At 39.1% G+C, this 19,439-nt stretch overlaps 1 protein-coding gene across 1 annotated transcript in view; it reads right to left on the bottom strand.

Annotated features, from left to right (window-relative positions):
- Nucleotides 1–15,036: 15,036 nt before the first annotated feature.
- LOC124277913 (chaoptin-like) overlaps nt 15,037–19,439 on the bottom strand; it is a 43,522-nt gene continuing 39,119 nt past the window's right edge. Inside the window, exon 4 of the mRNA XM_046713639.1 lies at nt 15,037–18,006. Coding sequence (XP_046569595.1) covers nt 16,338–18,006 — 1,669 coding nt within the window. The 3' untranslated portion in view covers nt 15,037–16,337. The remainder of the gene's footprint in view (nt 18,007–19,439) is intronic.

Here is a 19,439-nt window from a genome sequence, read left to right as displayed (position 1 = left end):
AATTATCTGAGCAGAGACACCCCATGGCATGTAATGAGCACAGCCCATCAGCTCTCCCAGAAGAACTACATGCTTAAAAACTCCCATTTGTTACACACCCCAATACACATAAGGTCACAGACCGCTGCACACACCTATTACCTATTAGTGAAAATGGGATAGTCCATACTCGTTACAGACATAGAAAGATAACGCAACACAATTGATTAGCACTGCATATAATTTTATTGCATTTTATATGCATTTGTTTGCAAATCCATGTATATGAAGTTCATCATTCTTCGATGTCTTTTATCATTTATTTCCAAACCACTGACCGCCTCCGTGGTGTAGTGGTTAGAGCGTCCGCCCGGAGAGCGGAAGGTCGCGGGCTCGATCCCCGACCGCGTCATACCAAAAGACGTTAAAATATGGAACTTGTTGCCTGGCGCTCGGCATTAATGGGTACAACAAGGACTGGTCGGCTCGGAGTCAGTATAATGTGTCTGAGTTGGGTATTCATGCTTCACTGCGGCATGGTATCTCAGTGGGCTAGGCACTATAAAACCAGCCTAAGTCTGGGCTAGTACAAGCAGCCGCACATACACATACATATACACACACATGCACGTCGTCATATGAGCGAAATATTCTCAAGCACGACGTAAAACCCAATTTCATCTCACCTCACTAAACCACTGATTGGAAAATAGAAATTTTGAAAGAGGGGTGTAACTACACAAAAAAAGCATTAAGGGTATTAAGGGAAATTTGAATTGGAGGACGAATCAAGAAGGTAAAAAATATGAAATAGGTAAAGAGTAATAGAGGAATTTGGAATTTGTAATTTAATATAGAAATAGTGTAATAAATGGTTATTGTTATTGTGTTCTTTGTTTTGTGAACCAACCCATGTTTAAAAACATATTTATCAGGTGAATAATGATAAACATATAAAATGTGCAAGGGTCAACCCCAGCCATTTATAGTAGATGATGTACTTTCTCAATATAATTAAGTTAACTCTACTAAATAGTTAATCCTGCCTTGAGAAGATGAAATCATCTCAAGAGAGAAACAACTGAATGTACATATTAAATGCTAACTATGAAAAACATCTTTAATCAAACAAACATTTCTTGAGTAAAAACATCAAAACTGCTTGCTCTTAATCCCTTTGATCCATTTGACAGTTTGGGCTAGTCCATTATTGTTGTAGGCATAGCAGTAATTAACCCCCAACCTGACTGTGTAACAACTGGCAATATCAGAGTGTGTACTGGCATGTGTAACAAATGGGAGACAACCGGGTGAATGGGCTGAGGAAAGGGATCAATTAATTTGGTGAGATCAATTACCAATGAGTCAGTGGTGTGAACTTGAATTGTCACTGTAGACCATTACCGATGCAAAATGGAAACTCCACCACCAATCACCAACTATTATTGTGATAGTAGTACAGGTATATAGATTGTACTGAAGATAATAAATCCAATGATATACATATACATGTAAATACAGAATTATTTTTGCCCCATTTACTTACCAAGAAAATAGCTATTAAGCATTAATTTCATGATATAAGCCAGTTACAATGTATAGTACTGTTTGAAAAGTATTCAAGCAAGGAGACATTGAATAATCCGACACTCTGTATAATCCGAAATATTTTCCCGGTCCCAGTGAGTGTCGGATTATACCGGCTCTCAGAAAAGATATTACAATACGTATCGTTTGAAAAGCGTATTTCGGTATACCGGTTATACCGTGCAGTTCTCCAAGGAGAGGTCACATTCGCTATTGACTTCTCCTGTTCCAACAGTTTTATCACTGTGAAGTTTATCACTTTTCGTCGTCCTTATTGTTAACTGAATGACAGAAACATAACACGTATATATTTTTATGATAATGGACACAATGCGTTCAGTTGACCAAGTGTTCAATTTTAAGTGTTTTCTTTCAGTTGAGTATATGTTGTCGGCCTTTTGGTAGGTGATATATTTACAGTCAAACGACGATGCGACTACTTAAACACTTCGAGGTTCGACACAACCGAACAATAGAGCCCGTAAGTAGGTCACGGCAATTCGCGAGACCTTAGTACTTCCGGTGAGAAACAACGTTTCATACTTTTTCAGTCTCATGGTTGTCAGCTGACAGTAAGGAACTGATAATTCTTGCAGGAATAACAAAAATTTCCGCAAATTAGCTAATTATTACGACTGTCAACAGCTGTGACAGCCATGCATGATTGTACACTTGGTCCGGTCTAGTGAAATCATATTTGGTGTTCTTGAACATACGCTTGTCACCTGAAATCTGGTACCGGAAGTAAGCTGAGCCCCGCCTCCTATATTGCAAGTTGGCGCGCACAAAGGGAGCCGGGAACCAGCACAGTACCGGAAGTAGGGCCTCGCGAGACTTACAGCTCCTATGATGACGAAATAAGGAATACGTGGGAGCTAATTGTTTACTTTGAGACACATCGAGATTCCACACAAAATTGTTTGACAGTATTTAACTACCACTCATCTTGGTAGAATACAGTTACACCCAGATATATTCCACAAACCACGATTTACACATTTGTAAAGCTCAGGTGTCGCTAGTATATTTCTTAAAACAGATTGTTTTGATTTTGAATAATGTCCATTTCATCACAAAAACTCAGAATACAACAGTGCGGACAACCAACAAACAAATGACAGTCAGCAAGTATGCGTGTCCACGAACACAATGAGCTTCAGATGTGGGACATTCAGACAAATATCCTGGAAGTTTGGCATCTCTAAGATCCATCTGGGTGACCGTGGCATTGCAGGCCCCGGTCAACGACACTCCCTGATGGATCAGGCGGGCGATTGTACAATCACATTCTAGGGGCACTCCTCTTACGTTTATGGAACCAAATGTCCCAGCATCGTATTCAAGGGTGAAGCGTAAATCTGTCAGGAGAGTTTCAGAGAGTTCGAGGTACAACGGGTAGGTCAGATTCTGAAAAGCACCTTTTTCAATTCTGGCTAGAGGGTTTTTGGCCAACACCAAGAGGCTGGCTTTGATGCCTGCGAGAGAGTCTTTGCGGAGGACTTTGATCTCATTTTCATCCAGAAACAAATAGTGAAGTTTCTTTAAGGATCTCAGCGATTCCGCGGGAATATCATCTAAACCCATGTCTCTCAGAAACAAGTCTTTAATACAGTTTTCTTGGCCTTTGAAAATGTTGCGAGTTAGTTTGATATGTGTTTGGCTGATATACAGACCCTTTAAACAGAAAGATCCAGACAAAGAACCATCAGGAATTGTTGCCAACGGATTCAATTTTACGTTCAACTTCTTAAGAGCAGTTAAATGTTTTAGAGCATCGGTGGGGAATTTTGACAGTTTACAGTCACGCATGTCTAGAACTTGCAATGATTTCTCAAGACCAACCAATGCGTCGGCGTCAATCGTAGTAACTTTTGAGTACAACATGTTCAACGTCATCAACTTTCTGTTGTTCACGAAACTCTTCCTTTTTAAAGTTGTGAAGCGTGAATTACTTAAGTCCAGATCTGTCAGGGCAGTGAGGCGGGCAATACCGTCGGGTACACCAGGCAGTAGGTTCCCCGCTAGGTCCAACTCTTCCAGTGTTTCAATACCTAAGAACACATCTGTCCCAAGAGACTGAATGTTACTGTTGTACATTTTCAGTTTTTTCAAAGACGACAATCCCAAGCCATAGAAAAGACGGCTGATAATGTTCGGGTCTCCAGATTGATAGTGGTACTTGTTGTTGAAACTCAGATCGAGATATTCAAGCCTGCTAAGTCCTCTGAGAAATGTTAGGGTCTTGTTGAAGAATATTTTTGTAATTTCAAGGTTTAGATATTCCAAAGAATTGTGTAGGTTGCTGAATGCGCCATCTTCAAGTTCCATTTCCCTGTTGTCGCTTAGGATGATGCGCGTGATTCTAATTCCCTTAGGAAAGTCCGTTTGTTTGACTCGAGTGATGGCTCTTTTTTTTAACCTCAGGAGTTTAGGTTGAGGGTTCGAGATTAGTCCAGAAAGATCCGGAATTCGGGTCATGTTTCTCAAGTTGCTTTGGATTATGTACCCATTTTTCCCGATTCCGATGATTCCGGTGTAGCACTGACATTCAGCCGGACAGAATGTTTCCCGGGGAATAACAGAACTAACTAAACACGCTGCGTAGATGAAAAGGAACCACATTATCGTCACGAGGACCTGCAACGAGAAGAGTACTTACATTACATAAATAACAGATTCTTCATAAGCGGATATATCACGTCATTGTGTTTCATTGCATACACTGTAATCAACGTTTAGTGTAATGTTTGGATCATCTAATAATGATGTAATAAAGATGATAAGACTATATTTTTTAAAGAGTACTTTTTTTTCATTGTTCGTACTTCCAGCTATTACCTCGGTATATATCAGCTTAAACAGAATCGCATTCCTTATATTTACATTCATTACGTTCATTCATTAACTGTAGCATCTTCCCGTCCATCTATCTGTTCCACAATGTAATCATCAATGGCAAGTATCTCATACTGCCTTTTCTTGTCACTTCGTAAGCTAATTTGATTTTTTTATTGAATATTGATTTAATTCAAATCAAATGAAACTATTCAATTGTTCTTCTTGGGTGAGTCTTGTGATGAACATAATCTGAACTTGACGTAATAACGTTAGCCTGCTCCTCACAGTTTCGTCGAAAAGAAGTGCGGTTTGAAACATGGCGACTGGCTCCCAAAAATCTCAAATTGACAAAAGAGATTCAGCGTTCAAGTCCAAGACACTACGTCTTGTGTGAGTGAGTGAGTGAGTGAGCATGATTTTACGTCGCTATTAGCAATATTCCAGCAATATCACGGCGGGGACACCAGAAATGGGCTTCACACATTGTACTCATGTGGGGAATTGAACCCGGGTCCTCGGCGTGACGAGCGGACGCTTTAACCGCTCCTTGTGTCTTAGACTTCCACATGCATCATCAATTATTTCAAAATGTACAGAATGTTTAAAAGACAGCTGATCTATCTTTTCAGCATATAAAGAGAATGACGTTTGAATTTACTCGGGAAAACAGAAAGGAAACATTTAACACAACACTGTGTGACCGCCAGTGAAGGGGGATAACTCTACAAGTGTGTCCGTTTTCATTCAGTTAGTTGCACTTACATAGTTTCGCTTTCAGTGGACTACGGTTCTCTTTAACTATGCCCTTTGCTGCATGGAAATACTTGGAGTTCAAGAAAGGGTTCTAGAAGGAGAAATCCCATGTTTACATGGAGTCGTGATTCTCAAAGTGAGTTGGGTTTAACGTCTCGTTCAACAGCCTTTCAGTTACACCAAAGCGTGTCACCCACCAGCACGGGTGTGGTGCAGACAAACCTAGAAACATAATCAGAGCAAACCGGGATTCGAACACACGATCGCACACAGAAACCTACGTCCTAATCATGTACAACACTAACCACAATCTCTATAGTGAATCGGTATGTTTCAGTTCGTGTAATACGACTAGTACTGACATAAACTAAACCATTGATAATAACAGGGGTAATTTCATACAATTCACCGTTATAACAGGGGTGATTTCATACAATTCACAGCTATAATAGTGGCAATTTCATACAATTTACCGTTATAACGGGTGATTTCATACAATTAACAGCTATAATAGTGGTAATTTCATACAATTTACCGTTATAACAGGGGTGATTTCATACAATTCACAGCTATAATAGTGGTAATTTCATACAATTCACCGTTATAACAGGGGTGATTTCATACAATTCACAGCTATAATAGTGGTAATTTCATACAATTTACCGTTATAACGGGTGATTTCATACAATTAACAGCTATAATAGTGGTAATTTCATACAATTTACCGTTATAACAGGGGTGATTTCATACAATTCACAGCTATAATAGTGGTAATTTCATACAATTCACCGTTATAATAAGGGTGATTTCATACAATTCACAGCTATAATAGTGGTAATTTCATACAATTCACCGTTATAATAAGGGTGATTTCATACAATTAACAGTAATAACAGTTTTGGTTTCATTCAATTCACCGTTATAACAGTCATGGCATACGAGTTCATGCAATAACCCATGTGAGCACATGCCAATTTCTCTATACTGTTATGGGGTTTGTCTGCTATAACTGTTGTGGTGGTGTATATATATATATACAATATTGTAAACATCAACGCCCGATGTGTACAGTAGCTCTGTTAGTGGTCTTGTATAAGTGCCTTTGTCACAGTCATAACACTAAACATGCAAACAAGAATTCCGCATTCGTCCATCAGAACAAGCTATGGAAGTGGGAGGAAAGACTAAGCTCGATATATACTCAACATGAAATGTAAAACAAGGAATGGCGAGCAAGGCCCAGTTCCAGAAATCGCTCTTTGGTTTACAATTGTCTTGAGTCTATATCAAGCACAGTCTATTCAACATGGTCTTTCCACATAATAAAACCATGTACAAAACACTATAAACTGAAGAATAAAAGAAACTATACAACCATGGTCGAAATTGTCTAAAACAACAAATGGTCATTCCATGGTGATGCATTTGAAACTGGAGTCATAACTGTATTTGGGGCTATTAGTCTCCAGTGTTTCACAGTCCGCTTTTAGCCTAGTAAAGTTTTGATAACAATAAAGGCAAGATACTATATGGACAATAACTTATATATCATAGATGCACTACTGTTTTTGGATGAATGCTCCACAACAATTTAAGAATCTATATCGAAATGTCGCAACATAATATAATTTTCCCTTAAATTGTTACTCACCAACTTCTAAAATGTCAGTTAAACAGTTCAACGTTTTGATAATATTTGAAATAACTTGCTTAAATTCCATTTCCAAGTGTTTACTTTCTTTTGTACGGCAGATGTCATTCACAAACCATGGCTACTCATTCTCTTCCCACAGAGGTTACTTGTCATATCTTCCTACGAAGAGGCCACAAATATCCCTCCTCTGCTGGGGCCTTCGGTTTATGAGACACACAAGACATTTAATGGCTAGCTTGTCCGTTGTCACCCAGGGCGATGGAGACGCCATTGATCCGCCATTACATGACTGAGTTCTGTCTAGAACAAACGTTTGCGCATCGCGCAGGGGAAGAGGTTCTTGTTTTCCCGAAGCATACAGAAATTACCGATCACATTTGAAACAACGTCGCTGATTGCACAACCAAATCTGATTGCAACCAATCACGAATCCTGAACACTCGCACCATGAAAGGGCCGTATTAGAACAGAAGTTCGTAGGAAGATACAGTACAACCAGAAATTTTTGAGAATTTAAGATTGTAATTTTTTTTTCACTCATTACTCACGTATTAATATGTGAATATTAGCAGAAGACAACTCCAGATTCAAAGACAGGTGAACAGTTAGTATTTTGTCAAGTCACCATGGGCAGCAATGCATACTACTGATCAAAGAAGTTAGAAAGTCGTGGTCCATGCTGTCCCAATATCAGACCACCTCTTCTTTCATTTCAGCAATATTTGTCAGATTTTTCTTATTGACACTTTCCATCATAAGTCCCCAAACATTTTCTATTGGATTTAGGTCAGGGCTATAGCTTGGCCAATCTAATAATGTCATATTTGGGTCCGAAACCAGACCTGTGAATGCTTTGAACGATGTTTTGGGTCGTTGTCCTGCTGGAAAATCAAAAAAATTCCATAGAACACGTGAGCAGATGGAAGTAAATGTCCCTCGAGAATATCTGTGTACCGCTCACTGTTCATATTCCCTTCAAATACACAGAGGGGCGTTGCCCCTAACACAGAAATGCCACCCCACACATTAAATTTCGGAGTGTACTTTGGGCGCTGATACAAAGGTTTTTCAGTTTGTTTGGTCCAGAATTTCAGTGTATTAGGAAACAGCCACACAGAATTTTAATCTGAGAAAATCGCATTGTCCCAGTTAAAATTTCTATGCTGTAAGCACCAGTTCAACCTTCGCTCCTTTTGTTCAGGTTTCATGATCGGTGATGGAATTCCTCGACTTTTCTGCCAACCCATTGCATGCAGCTCAGTTCTAATTGCCTCCTTACAGACAGCCACAGTTCCTCTATCAATCATATCCAGCCTTAAGTTTTCTAAACTCCTTTGTTTGTTTTTAGAAACAAGAACACCAAGCCGCCTCCTGTCACCGACAGTCAATTTTCTGGGCCTACCTGCGCCTCCCTGGTGCTCAATGCCATATCCATCTGCAATATTTTTCCAAACACGATAAACAGTGGACAAAGGGATGCCTGTTCTACTTGAAATCACTTTAGCTGATCTGATGTCCTTGTTATAATACTCTAAAATCAACTTCCTCTTCTCTAAATCATCCATACTGAGGATCACTGAAAAAGTCGTCTGCTAGCAAGTAAACAAAGGGGGATAACTCTGCACAAACTAATGACAAAGGATTAACGGAGTTGTCTCTCTTGAATGAAACCAAGCACTTGATAGCTGGTCAAGGTTGTTTATACTAGAAATCCAATTAAACATATTTCCTAAAATTCTCAATAATTTCTGGTCATACTATATGACAAGTAACCTCTGTGGGAAGAGAATGGTGGCTACTGTAACAGTTAATGAAATGTACACTGCTATATCAACGTTATTATGTATACATGTATATAATAATTTAAAACGTATGTAAACATGCATATAATAAACGCAAATGCAGTTGTACTTACTCCAATGTTCTTGCGTCCGCTGGGATCTACAACAAGGCAGCAATAGTCGCAAATATCCACCAGGAAAGTACTTGAAACTAGGGTAATGGTTTCGGTGACATTTGTGCGCCTGTCACCCCATAACCCCAAAGAGAAGCCATTTTGCAATTAGTATGTGTGAATAAATGGCAATGCTGAAAGGTTAAAGTGTACATATTTAGATAATCTACTGATATGTACAGCACTATTAGTATCGATGAAAATGTAACTATCCTCATACTATCCTCCAATATGGGTTTTCGGAGGCTCAGGAAATATTCATTGTTTTCTCACTAATCACATGAACAACTGTAACACCTAACTTGTTTAAACAGCAAACCATCATCCAAGTAGTAACACTTTCTACGTGACTCAATATGTCCAATTTCAGCGCGAGCAAACACTGCCGTCCGAAAACACATAATTCGATATTAGATAATTCACAGTTGACGTGGCCGAAATAAACATTCCGATAAATCAGCTGTCAAAATAATGAAATCTTAGGTTTTTGAAATCGAAAAACTCGTTATCTTTTGGTTTCTGAAAAAGTGCAAAATCCTTAAGCGTAGCTTTGTATGCAATATTTCAAATATATATACATGTGCACAAAATATGTCTTACCTTTTTAAAAGTTATTTTTTGCCTAAATGTGTGCATTTGTGGAAAGAGGTGTGTACGTAAAAAGCAATCTACCTGATATTCCTATTCAGGGGGTGTTTGATGGAACGGCTCGTTGATCAACCTTACTTTAAGATATCAAGAGCTGTAAATGACGTGGCAAGGGGCTTCAATGTACTGAAGTGGCTATTGCAACACTAGACGTAAAACTGTTATCAATGATAATTATACAAATAAATATCCAGCATATTATCGGCACATTACATATTTGCAGCGGTATCTTTCATTAACGTCTCTCGTCACTGAACAGGATGAACTAATCTATCTCCCAGACCGTACAGTATTTAAAAAGGGACTCCAACTCAAGCCTAGAATGAGTGGGGAAGTCTACATTGGCTCAGCTCTATGCATTAAAGGCATTAATCAAGAATTGTTCTGGATTTGATTTGACTTTTTGTAGGGATGTATTTTTTAGATGATTGTATTTCTGAAGCTAAATGCCAGTCTACATTCAGAGCAAAATGTCATTAAAGATGAGTTGCGCCATGGATGCACTTGGGGGTCATCTTTGTCTTCTAGCCGCAACTCCTTGTTTCCGGGAGATTTCGCTGCCTTACATCTTCACTGATTCATTTATCTTGTAATTTAAACCGCTTCACAGCTGTTTACGCGACCCACGTGAAGTCTTCGCCTCAGCGGTAATAGGCTACTTACGTAAATTTGCTCTCCCATGTGTCTTGTTTTCCAATGTTTTTGCAAATAACTGTCATAACAGAGCTATCTGAATCGATCGTACATCCATTACGCTAAAAGATTGGATATTTTAGTTCTCTCTCAACTTAGTCTTATTGGTATGTAACGTTGTCGGCAGCGACGATGTTGCACCAGCACCTCCGTTACATTTACACAGCAGGCACCGAAACTATAGTTACAGTTCTGACATTCAACCCAAATAACAGGATGGGATTATGTGTCTGGGACTTCAAGGGGAATTCTTCAAGAGTTCCAGGAACATTCAAACAAATCTGACCACCCGATTCCCTTAGTCCACTCTTTCGACCAGCATCGTTTGTTGAAGACCAAAGTTTTTAATTAAAGCATAACGGGTAAGGGACGACTAACGGGATCGGGTGGTCAGGCTCGCTGACTTGGTTGACACATGTCGTCGGCTCCCAATTGCGTAGATCGATGCTCACAATGTTGATCACTGGATTGTCTGGTCCAGACTCGATTATTTACAGACCGCCGGAATATTGCTGAGTGCGGCGTTAAACGTTACTCACTCACTCACTCACTTCTACTACTGCTGCTGCCGCTGTCACTGACCGCCTCTATGATCTATGCTGGTAGTTCAATTTCCTGCTACGTAATATGAAATGACGTGAAGAGTTGGTACTTGTTGTTACCCTGTCTGCCAATCTGTATTAGGGGGGACTGTTCCGTTGGGAGAGAGAGAGAGTGTGACTGCCGTGAAGCCAAATATGACCCTCAAACCCGGTCCGACTGCAAGGTTATTTTGTTGAGTTTTATTCCTATTTATTTTAATTTATATGTTATATGATATACGGAGAGTTTGGTCGATACCCGATGTATATTAAATTAAACAAAAGACTTATATGTCTTTGGCACAAAATGGTAACAAACACCCGCCAAGCTAAAGAAATCAATGTGTTTCCCTGGATTGAATTTGTAAGAAAGACACTTAATGACTGTGGTTTAACTGAAATATTTTACAATCCATTTCTCTGTCCAACTAAGTTTCTCTCTTTTAAGATGGAACAGATCCTCAAAGACCAATGTTTACAGAAATGGCACACCTCCATGACACAGAGCTCCAAATCATCTATTTATCGTATCCTAAAAACCAACATAGAATTTGAGAGATATCTCTTTCTGCCAAAACATATCTATTTCCGGATTTTAAGATTCAGAACAAGTAATCACCACCTCCCTATAGAAGTTGGCCGTTGGGCAAATGTTCCTAGAGAATATCGTCAGTGTAATCTATGCAACTCTCATGCTGTGGGAGATGAACTCCATTATCTGTTCAATTGCGATGCTTTACTACTGTATAGACAAACATATTTACCTTCTTACTTGAATTCAAAAACCTTGTGGAAAGTCGTCAAACTGTTCTCGTCCAAACAAACGCGCAATCTTAAAAACCTTGCTATGTACATTAATGTAATATTTAAGTCTACAAAGATACATTAACCTTTGGTTCTATTTCGCTTTTATCTGCCATCTTGACATGTATATATTTATATGACTATAGTAATATTGTATTCTCATGTACCACCGTTCGTGGTGTTTTCAGCAATAAATTGAACTTGAACTTGAACTATTTCTGTTCCTTTCAGTTGTCATGTTATAGGTACAGTAAGTAGGGGAAGTTTCAATAGGGTTTTTTTGCCCAGCAGTCTCGAACCAATCTGAATAAACAAACAAAAAGTAAATTCCCACTTTAGTGGAATTCCCAAAGAAATACATAAAAACACTACATTTGCATTTGGGGGGCATTAATAATTCCCCCTCCCACACTTGCGGGACACCCAGAGAGTAGCGAGGTTGGAATGCACTGGTAAGGAAATTCCCGCGACTTGCGTAAAGGGAGATAACTGCGTAAGTACTGGCGTGTGGGCATTTTCCTCAACCGGCGCAATTTAAATGATCACCGAAAGGGGTTTTGTACAACATAAAATTATGGGAGTGATTCGCTGTACATGCATTACGATAAAGCAGTTGTTCAATTTCTTCCAAACTACTATTAAAATTGATATTGTGTACTGTGTTCGTAACACACGCCATCAAAATTCCAACCGTATCATGGCGCACCTAGCCTGAGACAGACACATCAGTACATACATATTATCCATCCAATCCTCATAAGATATCTCTAATGACAAGCGCTAGGTGCCTGTTTGTGCTGTAATACCATATGGATGGGTTGCTACTGGAGAATCACTTGTTTCTTTCTACCCACCCACTCCGACAAAACTACAACCATATTGGACACAGGAGAGAGTTTGTGGCCGATGTCATACCATCACAATCTGGTACAGACCCAGACCCAGGGACGTGCCCGTTGACATCTGGGGTGGTGGGGTAGCCTAATGGTTCAAGCGTCCTCTCGTCACGATGAAGGCCCGGGTTCGATTCCCCACATGGGTACAAAGTGTGAAGCCCATTTCCGGTGCCCCCCGCCGTGATATTGCTGGAATATTGCTAAAAACGGCGTAACACCACACTCTCGCAAATAACGTTTCTATTTTATTTTGCCCGTCAAAATGCAAAATGAAGTAATCAGGCCGCGTGATACATTAGAATCAGGGTTACTTTGTTATGTCTCATCATCTAAAGGAATGTAAATAAATATACCAGCATTTTATATCCCCAAAACAATCAAGTTTTAAAAAACAGTCTCCTTGGAAGTGTTTGTAATTGGCCTGCCCATGGGAATTGGATTGCTCCCCTTGGTAGTCGTATTTAAAGAACATCAATATCAATAAAAAAACTAAAAACACGGACATAATTCGGGATTTGATTTTATTCTCAATAAAAGCAAATAACGAAGAAAACAGTTTTCGTGTAATGCGTCTCGCACCATTAGAGACATAAAAACCCAAAGAAACACACTGAACTATGTAACAATGAACACTCGTGGTAGGGTATCTTCACCATGGACAGGTAGAAGTGCTGTGTGGTACACTTAGCGATCTAAGCGTCCAGCTGGATTATGCACATCATAACTATAACATAATCAACATACATATACATCTATAATGTGGACAAAACAAGGTAACGCTATGTACCGGTATCAGTATTAGACACACCAAAATCTCGCTAAAAAACAAATTGAGTCCCTTAGCTGAGCCAGGATCCGCGATCCGTACAGGTGCAGATTTGAATTCAGTTTGATCCCTGATGTTTCCCTTCAAAAAGCTTGTTAGTTGGTTTCTGTAAAGTGTTTAACATTTACGATTTCCGTCCGTTTGGTTATTCCATACATAATATAGTTACTGGTAGCACATAATTACTGCTCGTAACGACGTTAAACGTCACTCATTCTGCACTGCTAAACACAGACATCACAGAACACATCTATAAATATATTACGGAGTCAAATAGAGTCGTATATACATATGCCTTTTAAACCATCAAACATTTGAATATATACATCGCTGCCCCCAAAAATAATAAAATAAATAAATAAATAAATAAATAAATAAATAAATAAATAAATAAATAAATAAATAAATAAATAAATAAATAAATAAATAAATAAATAAATAAATAAATAAATAAAATTTAAAAAAAATAATAATAGTTAGCATAATAGAATATATTTCATAAAAGTTAAACATATGAACGTGATCGAACACTTCCCTTAATATTTAACCGATGACGACGGGGTTTATACGGAGTAGGTTTCAATTGTGTATACTTGTGTAACAGTGACTAATTTTTCTTGCGAAATAAACTAGGTCACCAGCTCAATTTCCGTCCTGTTTCCTTGTTTCCCCTTTATGACTAAACAGAATACATGCATGTAACCTTCATGCCGAACCACTGCTGATGTGAAATAGCTGTACATGCACGACAGACAGTGTGAGTCAGTCACAGTCCCTTCAAAAGATAAGAGTTACAAATATTCATATGGTACCACCATGTCAGAATGATGAGATCAATTTAGAGTACATAGTCTTGATAAAATACAAAGAAGGTCGCCTGGGAACGAAATACATTTCTGAGCGGGAGAAATAAATCCCTTATACACTGTTTAGAAGAAAACAGTTTGGATTCTTGAGTGGGAGATTAAATGACTCGTGCCTCGACTTAATTTAAGTCACGTGGCACGGCACATTTCTACCTCAACTCAGTCGAACCGCAGCCTTCTATCAATTTCCAATTCATTTTTACTTTTTAACAACGGAAGATTGAAACATGCAAAGATAAATTCCGTGATGGGTATACAACCTAACGAGAAACCAGACGATATATAACTGCTACAACTTCCAATACACAACATCGGGCCCAGTTGCACACGTAGAGCGTTTATACTGCAATCGCTTGTCGAACACCTGCTGTTATCAGTGACTTCAGCGATTTTCAGGTACTTGTCACTTCAGTTTTACCTTTTGTGTCTAATGGAACAAGTTTAATATTTACAGTTATCGCTACACTGCGATTGCTCTTTATGCGAGTGCGTGCGTGCGTGTGTGAGTGAGTGAGTTTAGCTTTGCGCCGCTTTTAGCAATATTTCAGCAATTTCACAGCGGGGGACACCAGATATGGTCTTCACCCTTATGCAAGGTCCCGTTTCATTAAACGATCGTAAGACTACAACTGCCTTACGTATATGAAGGGTAGCCTAGTGGTTAAAACATTCGATCGTCACGCCGAAGACCCGGGTTCGAATTCCCACTTGGATACAATCTGTGAAGCCTATTTCTGGTGTTCCCCGCCGGGATGTTGCTGGAATATTGCTAAAAGCGTCGTTAAACCAAACTGAATCACTATGTTAAAGAACGTATGTCGGGTCGTGTGGTTGGAACTCATTCGACCAAGTGATATTTGTGCTACTATAATCACAACGTATATTCTTCAACACATGTGCGATACTCGTGGCCCTAAAACGACGCCTTTACATTTGTTAGCTCTAACATATTGTCTCCGTTCCCACACAGCATCAGTATCCCACTGACACACCACAACCATTCAGTATTATACACGGACAGCAAACTAGTAGCATGTCGTATACATCCGGACCCAGTTTTACAAAGCTCTGTCAGTATTTATATGACTTTCTCACAGCCCCATTAACAGAAAAATATTAATAGTCATAGCACTGGGAGCGCTTTGTGGTATATGAGGATGTGAGGCAAGTGCAACAAGGAAAAGTGAGGAAAGAAATTACATCTGTAACAAAAATGAGAAAATAAGGAATGCATCGGCATTGGGCCTGTTTTACACATAAATTGGAATGAAAACAATCCAGTTTATGTAAACGGGTATGGCAAGAATATCACTTAGGATATTGTAAAACAAGAATACAAGTGTACTGTATATTCATCAACATACTCGGTACAGTATATAGCATGGTTCTGGCAGAATTCTCATATCAACTATGTCATGTCACACTGACCATATTATTAAATCATACAAACCATCATACTGACCATGCCATTACGCCATATGGACTATCATGTAATAAGTAATATGTTGGGTAATTTTCCATTAAGACCAAGAAAATTGTAATAAATGCATTTTCAGCCATCTACCCTATTTGAAATGTTGTAAAGTTACTGCTATTAAAGGTAACATATCTTAAATAACCACCGGGAGGTATGAGTCATGCATAAAATATTATGAAATTTAAAAGTTAAATTCAATTTATATATCTTTTTATTCACATAGGAATATTCCTTGATAAAGCGCCAGAAGGGTTAACGTTTATCTTTAACTGAACTTCCCTCACTTAATTTTCAATCGAAAGTCAAACATATTGTAAAATCAAGAGATATAGTTTCTTTTTCCCGAAGATAATCATAAAATTTATGTCATTATACATGTATTTAGGAAATGCGTTGACGAACCTTTGTCATTTCCGAATTCCCTATACACCAGTTCTAGAAGAAGTGATTCTTGACACATTGTTCGGGGAACGAAGAAAAGAAACTCTTCTGTCAATAATGTCAAATATGTGAACGGTCATATATTTAGTGATCAAATATAAGACAGAGAGGCTTAATATGCCACAAATGAACATCTGTTTGAGCTGTGAGACAACGGAATACCGTTTAGGAAAGTTTATGTCTAAGGGACGAGGAAATAAGCGAGAGTAAGTCATGGAAAAGAGAGAAAAAGCCATTGGAATACGATAGTATGTCATGGAAACAAGATATTAAGTGTTGCAAAGGCATTGATTAACGTTTATAACCTCTTCTTCTCATGTGATCAGTAAAGCGTGTTATGTTATTTTTTCGCCAACAATGCCAAAAAAAGTAACGACATTATCAAAACTACCCAGTTAATAGAAAACCTACTCACACCATTAGTTTCTTTAATTTCGGTCGCTACTTGGTCTGCTGTTTCTGTCTTCTTCTCCTCCACAGTACAGTTGTTCTGGAGGAATTTTTTAAACTCATAGTCCTTTAAGTCCTTGGACTCCGAGTTTAGCAGACACTGTCCTTCCAGTGTCCACGGTTCAGACACCCGCATGGCATCAAACACAGAACAATCGCAGTTCAGATCTAGTCCTTCTAGCCAAATCTGTTGGAATGTTTTCTCTTTATATTGTAAAACAAAACGTACATCAGTCATGTTGGTTCGTTTCAAAGCCAACGAAATACCTCGACCCTTTCCATCAAAAACATTGTCTTCGATCCTATAGAGGCAGTTATCAGAAAAATCGTAGGAATTTGCTCCGATTCCCTTCAGTGAATCAGTTTTCAAAACACATATTCGGTTTTTGTTTAGTGAAACGTGATGAAGCTTGGTCAAATTGGACAAGAAATCTCTAGGTACTTCTGTCAAACCCCTGTCGTTAATAGATATTGAAACCAAGCAGTTTTTCTGTGGTTCAAGTATGGACGCTTCTAGGGGCACTAGCGTCTTGCTGATGTCCAGGGTTTGGAGACAGTAAGATCCTTTTAGCGACGTAGATGACATGTCTACAAGTGGGTTGTAGCCTACGTTTAAGATCTTCAGAGCTGCGAGACTCCACATCCCCGCTGTGGGCACATCATCCAGTTGGCATGTCCTCATTGCAAGAGATTCGAGACTCTTCTCAAGCCCAGCGAGAGATCCTTCTTCAATTTTCAGGCCACCATTATCACTGAGGTCAAGGTCACGTAAGCTTGACATTCCTTTAAAGCTATTGATGGATATTGATTTAATGTTGTTCAATCTCAGGGTCAGTTTCTTGAGATTATACAGATCCTTGACGGCAGAAGGGACCTCTTTCAACCAGTTAAACGTCAGATCTAACTCCTCCAGACTCTCAATACCAACAAACGCTTTATCCCCAACACCTGCAATGTGGCAATTGTACATGGAAACGTCCTTCAGGGCGGTCAGACCAAGACCTTTGAAGATGTTTGGCGCAATCACACCGTCATTTTTCTGGCTGTTGTAGTTCAGTATCAACTTCTCCAGCTTTGAGAGCCCTCTGAGGAAGGTGAAGGGAGAAGTGAATTGCAGGCGGATGCTCTGTAACCCCAAGAACTGTAGCGACCCCGCAAGGTTTATCAGGGCACTATCTTGCAGCTTCACGTTGTCATTAGCTTCGAGAAACAGCATGGCGACATTCAGATTGCTGGGGAAGTCGCTCCGTGATATGGACATGAGCATATTTCTTGACAAATCCAAACGTTTTGGGAGAGCATTTTCACTTAAAGATGAAAGATCTGGAACCTTCATGAAAGCTCTGCCCTTACAATTTACGAAGTAGGTATTACCTAGTTTGGGCACTCGACGAGTCCTACACACACATCTCTTAGGACAGCTTATATCAGATGTATACACACAGGAAAATAAGGAGAAAAATAGAGTTGCATAAATTAAAATATGTTCCATCTTGCTCCGAGGACCCACGAGGATTCTTAGCATATTCCCGTTTGGTATTTTGGTCATTTCTGTTTTTCTTCAGGTTAAGAGAAGAGTGGTCGTCTCACATGGCCATGGTTTCAAGAAAAATCTGAAAAGACATTTGACATGGGTATTAGAAAAAAATATAACATGCGGCGTAAAACACAACTCACCCACTCACCACCCACATGAATAAAAGACACGTTCACGAGATACAACCAGATGGTCCAAGAACAGTTTCAAAACATACAAGGGGCGGTGGGGTAGCCTAGTGGTCAAAGCGTTCGCTCGTCACGCCGAAGACCCGGGTTCGATTCCACACATGGGTACAATGTGCGAAGCCCATTTCTGGTGTCCCCCCCGCAGTGATACTGCTGGAATTTTGCTAAAAGTGGCGTAAAACCTTACTCGTTCACTCACTCAAAACACACAGTTTAGTAGTACCCCCTTACAAGATGGGAGAAACCAAATCATTTCTTCGTGCCGTATTCTGTTTTCAGGACGAGTATATTTAACGAACTTTCCTTCTTTTTTTCAAAATTGGGCAAACATATCTATTCAAGTACATTATAATTATCAACCCTATGTTGTTGATAGGGCATGACCAGGTTCATTCGTCGTCGGCCAGGAAAATAAGTGTGAAAGTACTTGATATTGTTAAGCGAAATCGAAACAGATCTGAAATATCAACGAGTATGGTTATTACAGTTTCACTCAAGAAAACTTGAATAGATCTCATCACAAAGTACAGCGCAAACTTATCTCTGATTAATACATAACACAGGCGTATTTTTGTTTTCTCTCGTTACATAACATCTTCACCACACTGAGTGATCTGACGAATGTTGTCAACAGTGGGTCAGTCACGAGAAACAAGAACATTTCCAGGTCGCAATCTCACCTGGCTTTCAAAATAGAAGTAACACTAAGTTATATTAAAACGTAGTTTAACCTCACGTGAAACAACTTAACTTTACTGAAATATCAAATTTATTTAATGTTTGATAAACCGTCCTACCGTCCTCCTCCAGCAGATATGTGAAAGGAAATAACAATTAATTCCTGGTCCGTATTCCGGCTGATTCATGTTACAGTACACTTTACTCAACGTCATCATCTCCTTCTTTTGTGGGGCATTTTAACAAGTTGATATTAATGTCTCCGGGCTTTCCCCCGCAAACACAACAATAACAATGAGAGTTTTCAAAGCTGTTTCATATGATTAGTTTTACTCCATCGAATAAAACTTGTTGTTTTCAACACTTGTAATTCTTTATATGCCTTTAACAACAATAACCGGTGAAGATCTGGGTTAAAAGTGATCATCAGCAACCCGTGCTTATTATATCAGGTTAGCAGACTTGGTTGACACATCGTATTCCCATGGTTTACTCCCTACATTTGAACTACACCCCAAATTAACTACAGGGATTATTAGGGATTAATTATCTGAGCAGAGACACCCCATGGCATGTAATGAGCACAGCC

The sequence above is a fragment of the Haliotis rubra genome, unplaced genomic scaffold, assembly GCF_003918875.1.
Source record: "Haliotis rubra isolate DU_JTF1 unplaced genomic scaffold, ASM391887v1 Scf23, whole genome shotgun sequence".
NCBI classification, from domain to species: domain Eukaryota; kingdom Metazoa; phylum Mollusca; class Gastropoda; order Lepetellida; family Haliotidae; genus Haliotis; species Haliotis rubra.
The sequence above is the reverse complement of the archived record's forward strand: the minus strand, read 5'-3'. Positions and strand labels throughout refer to the sequence as shown.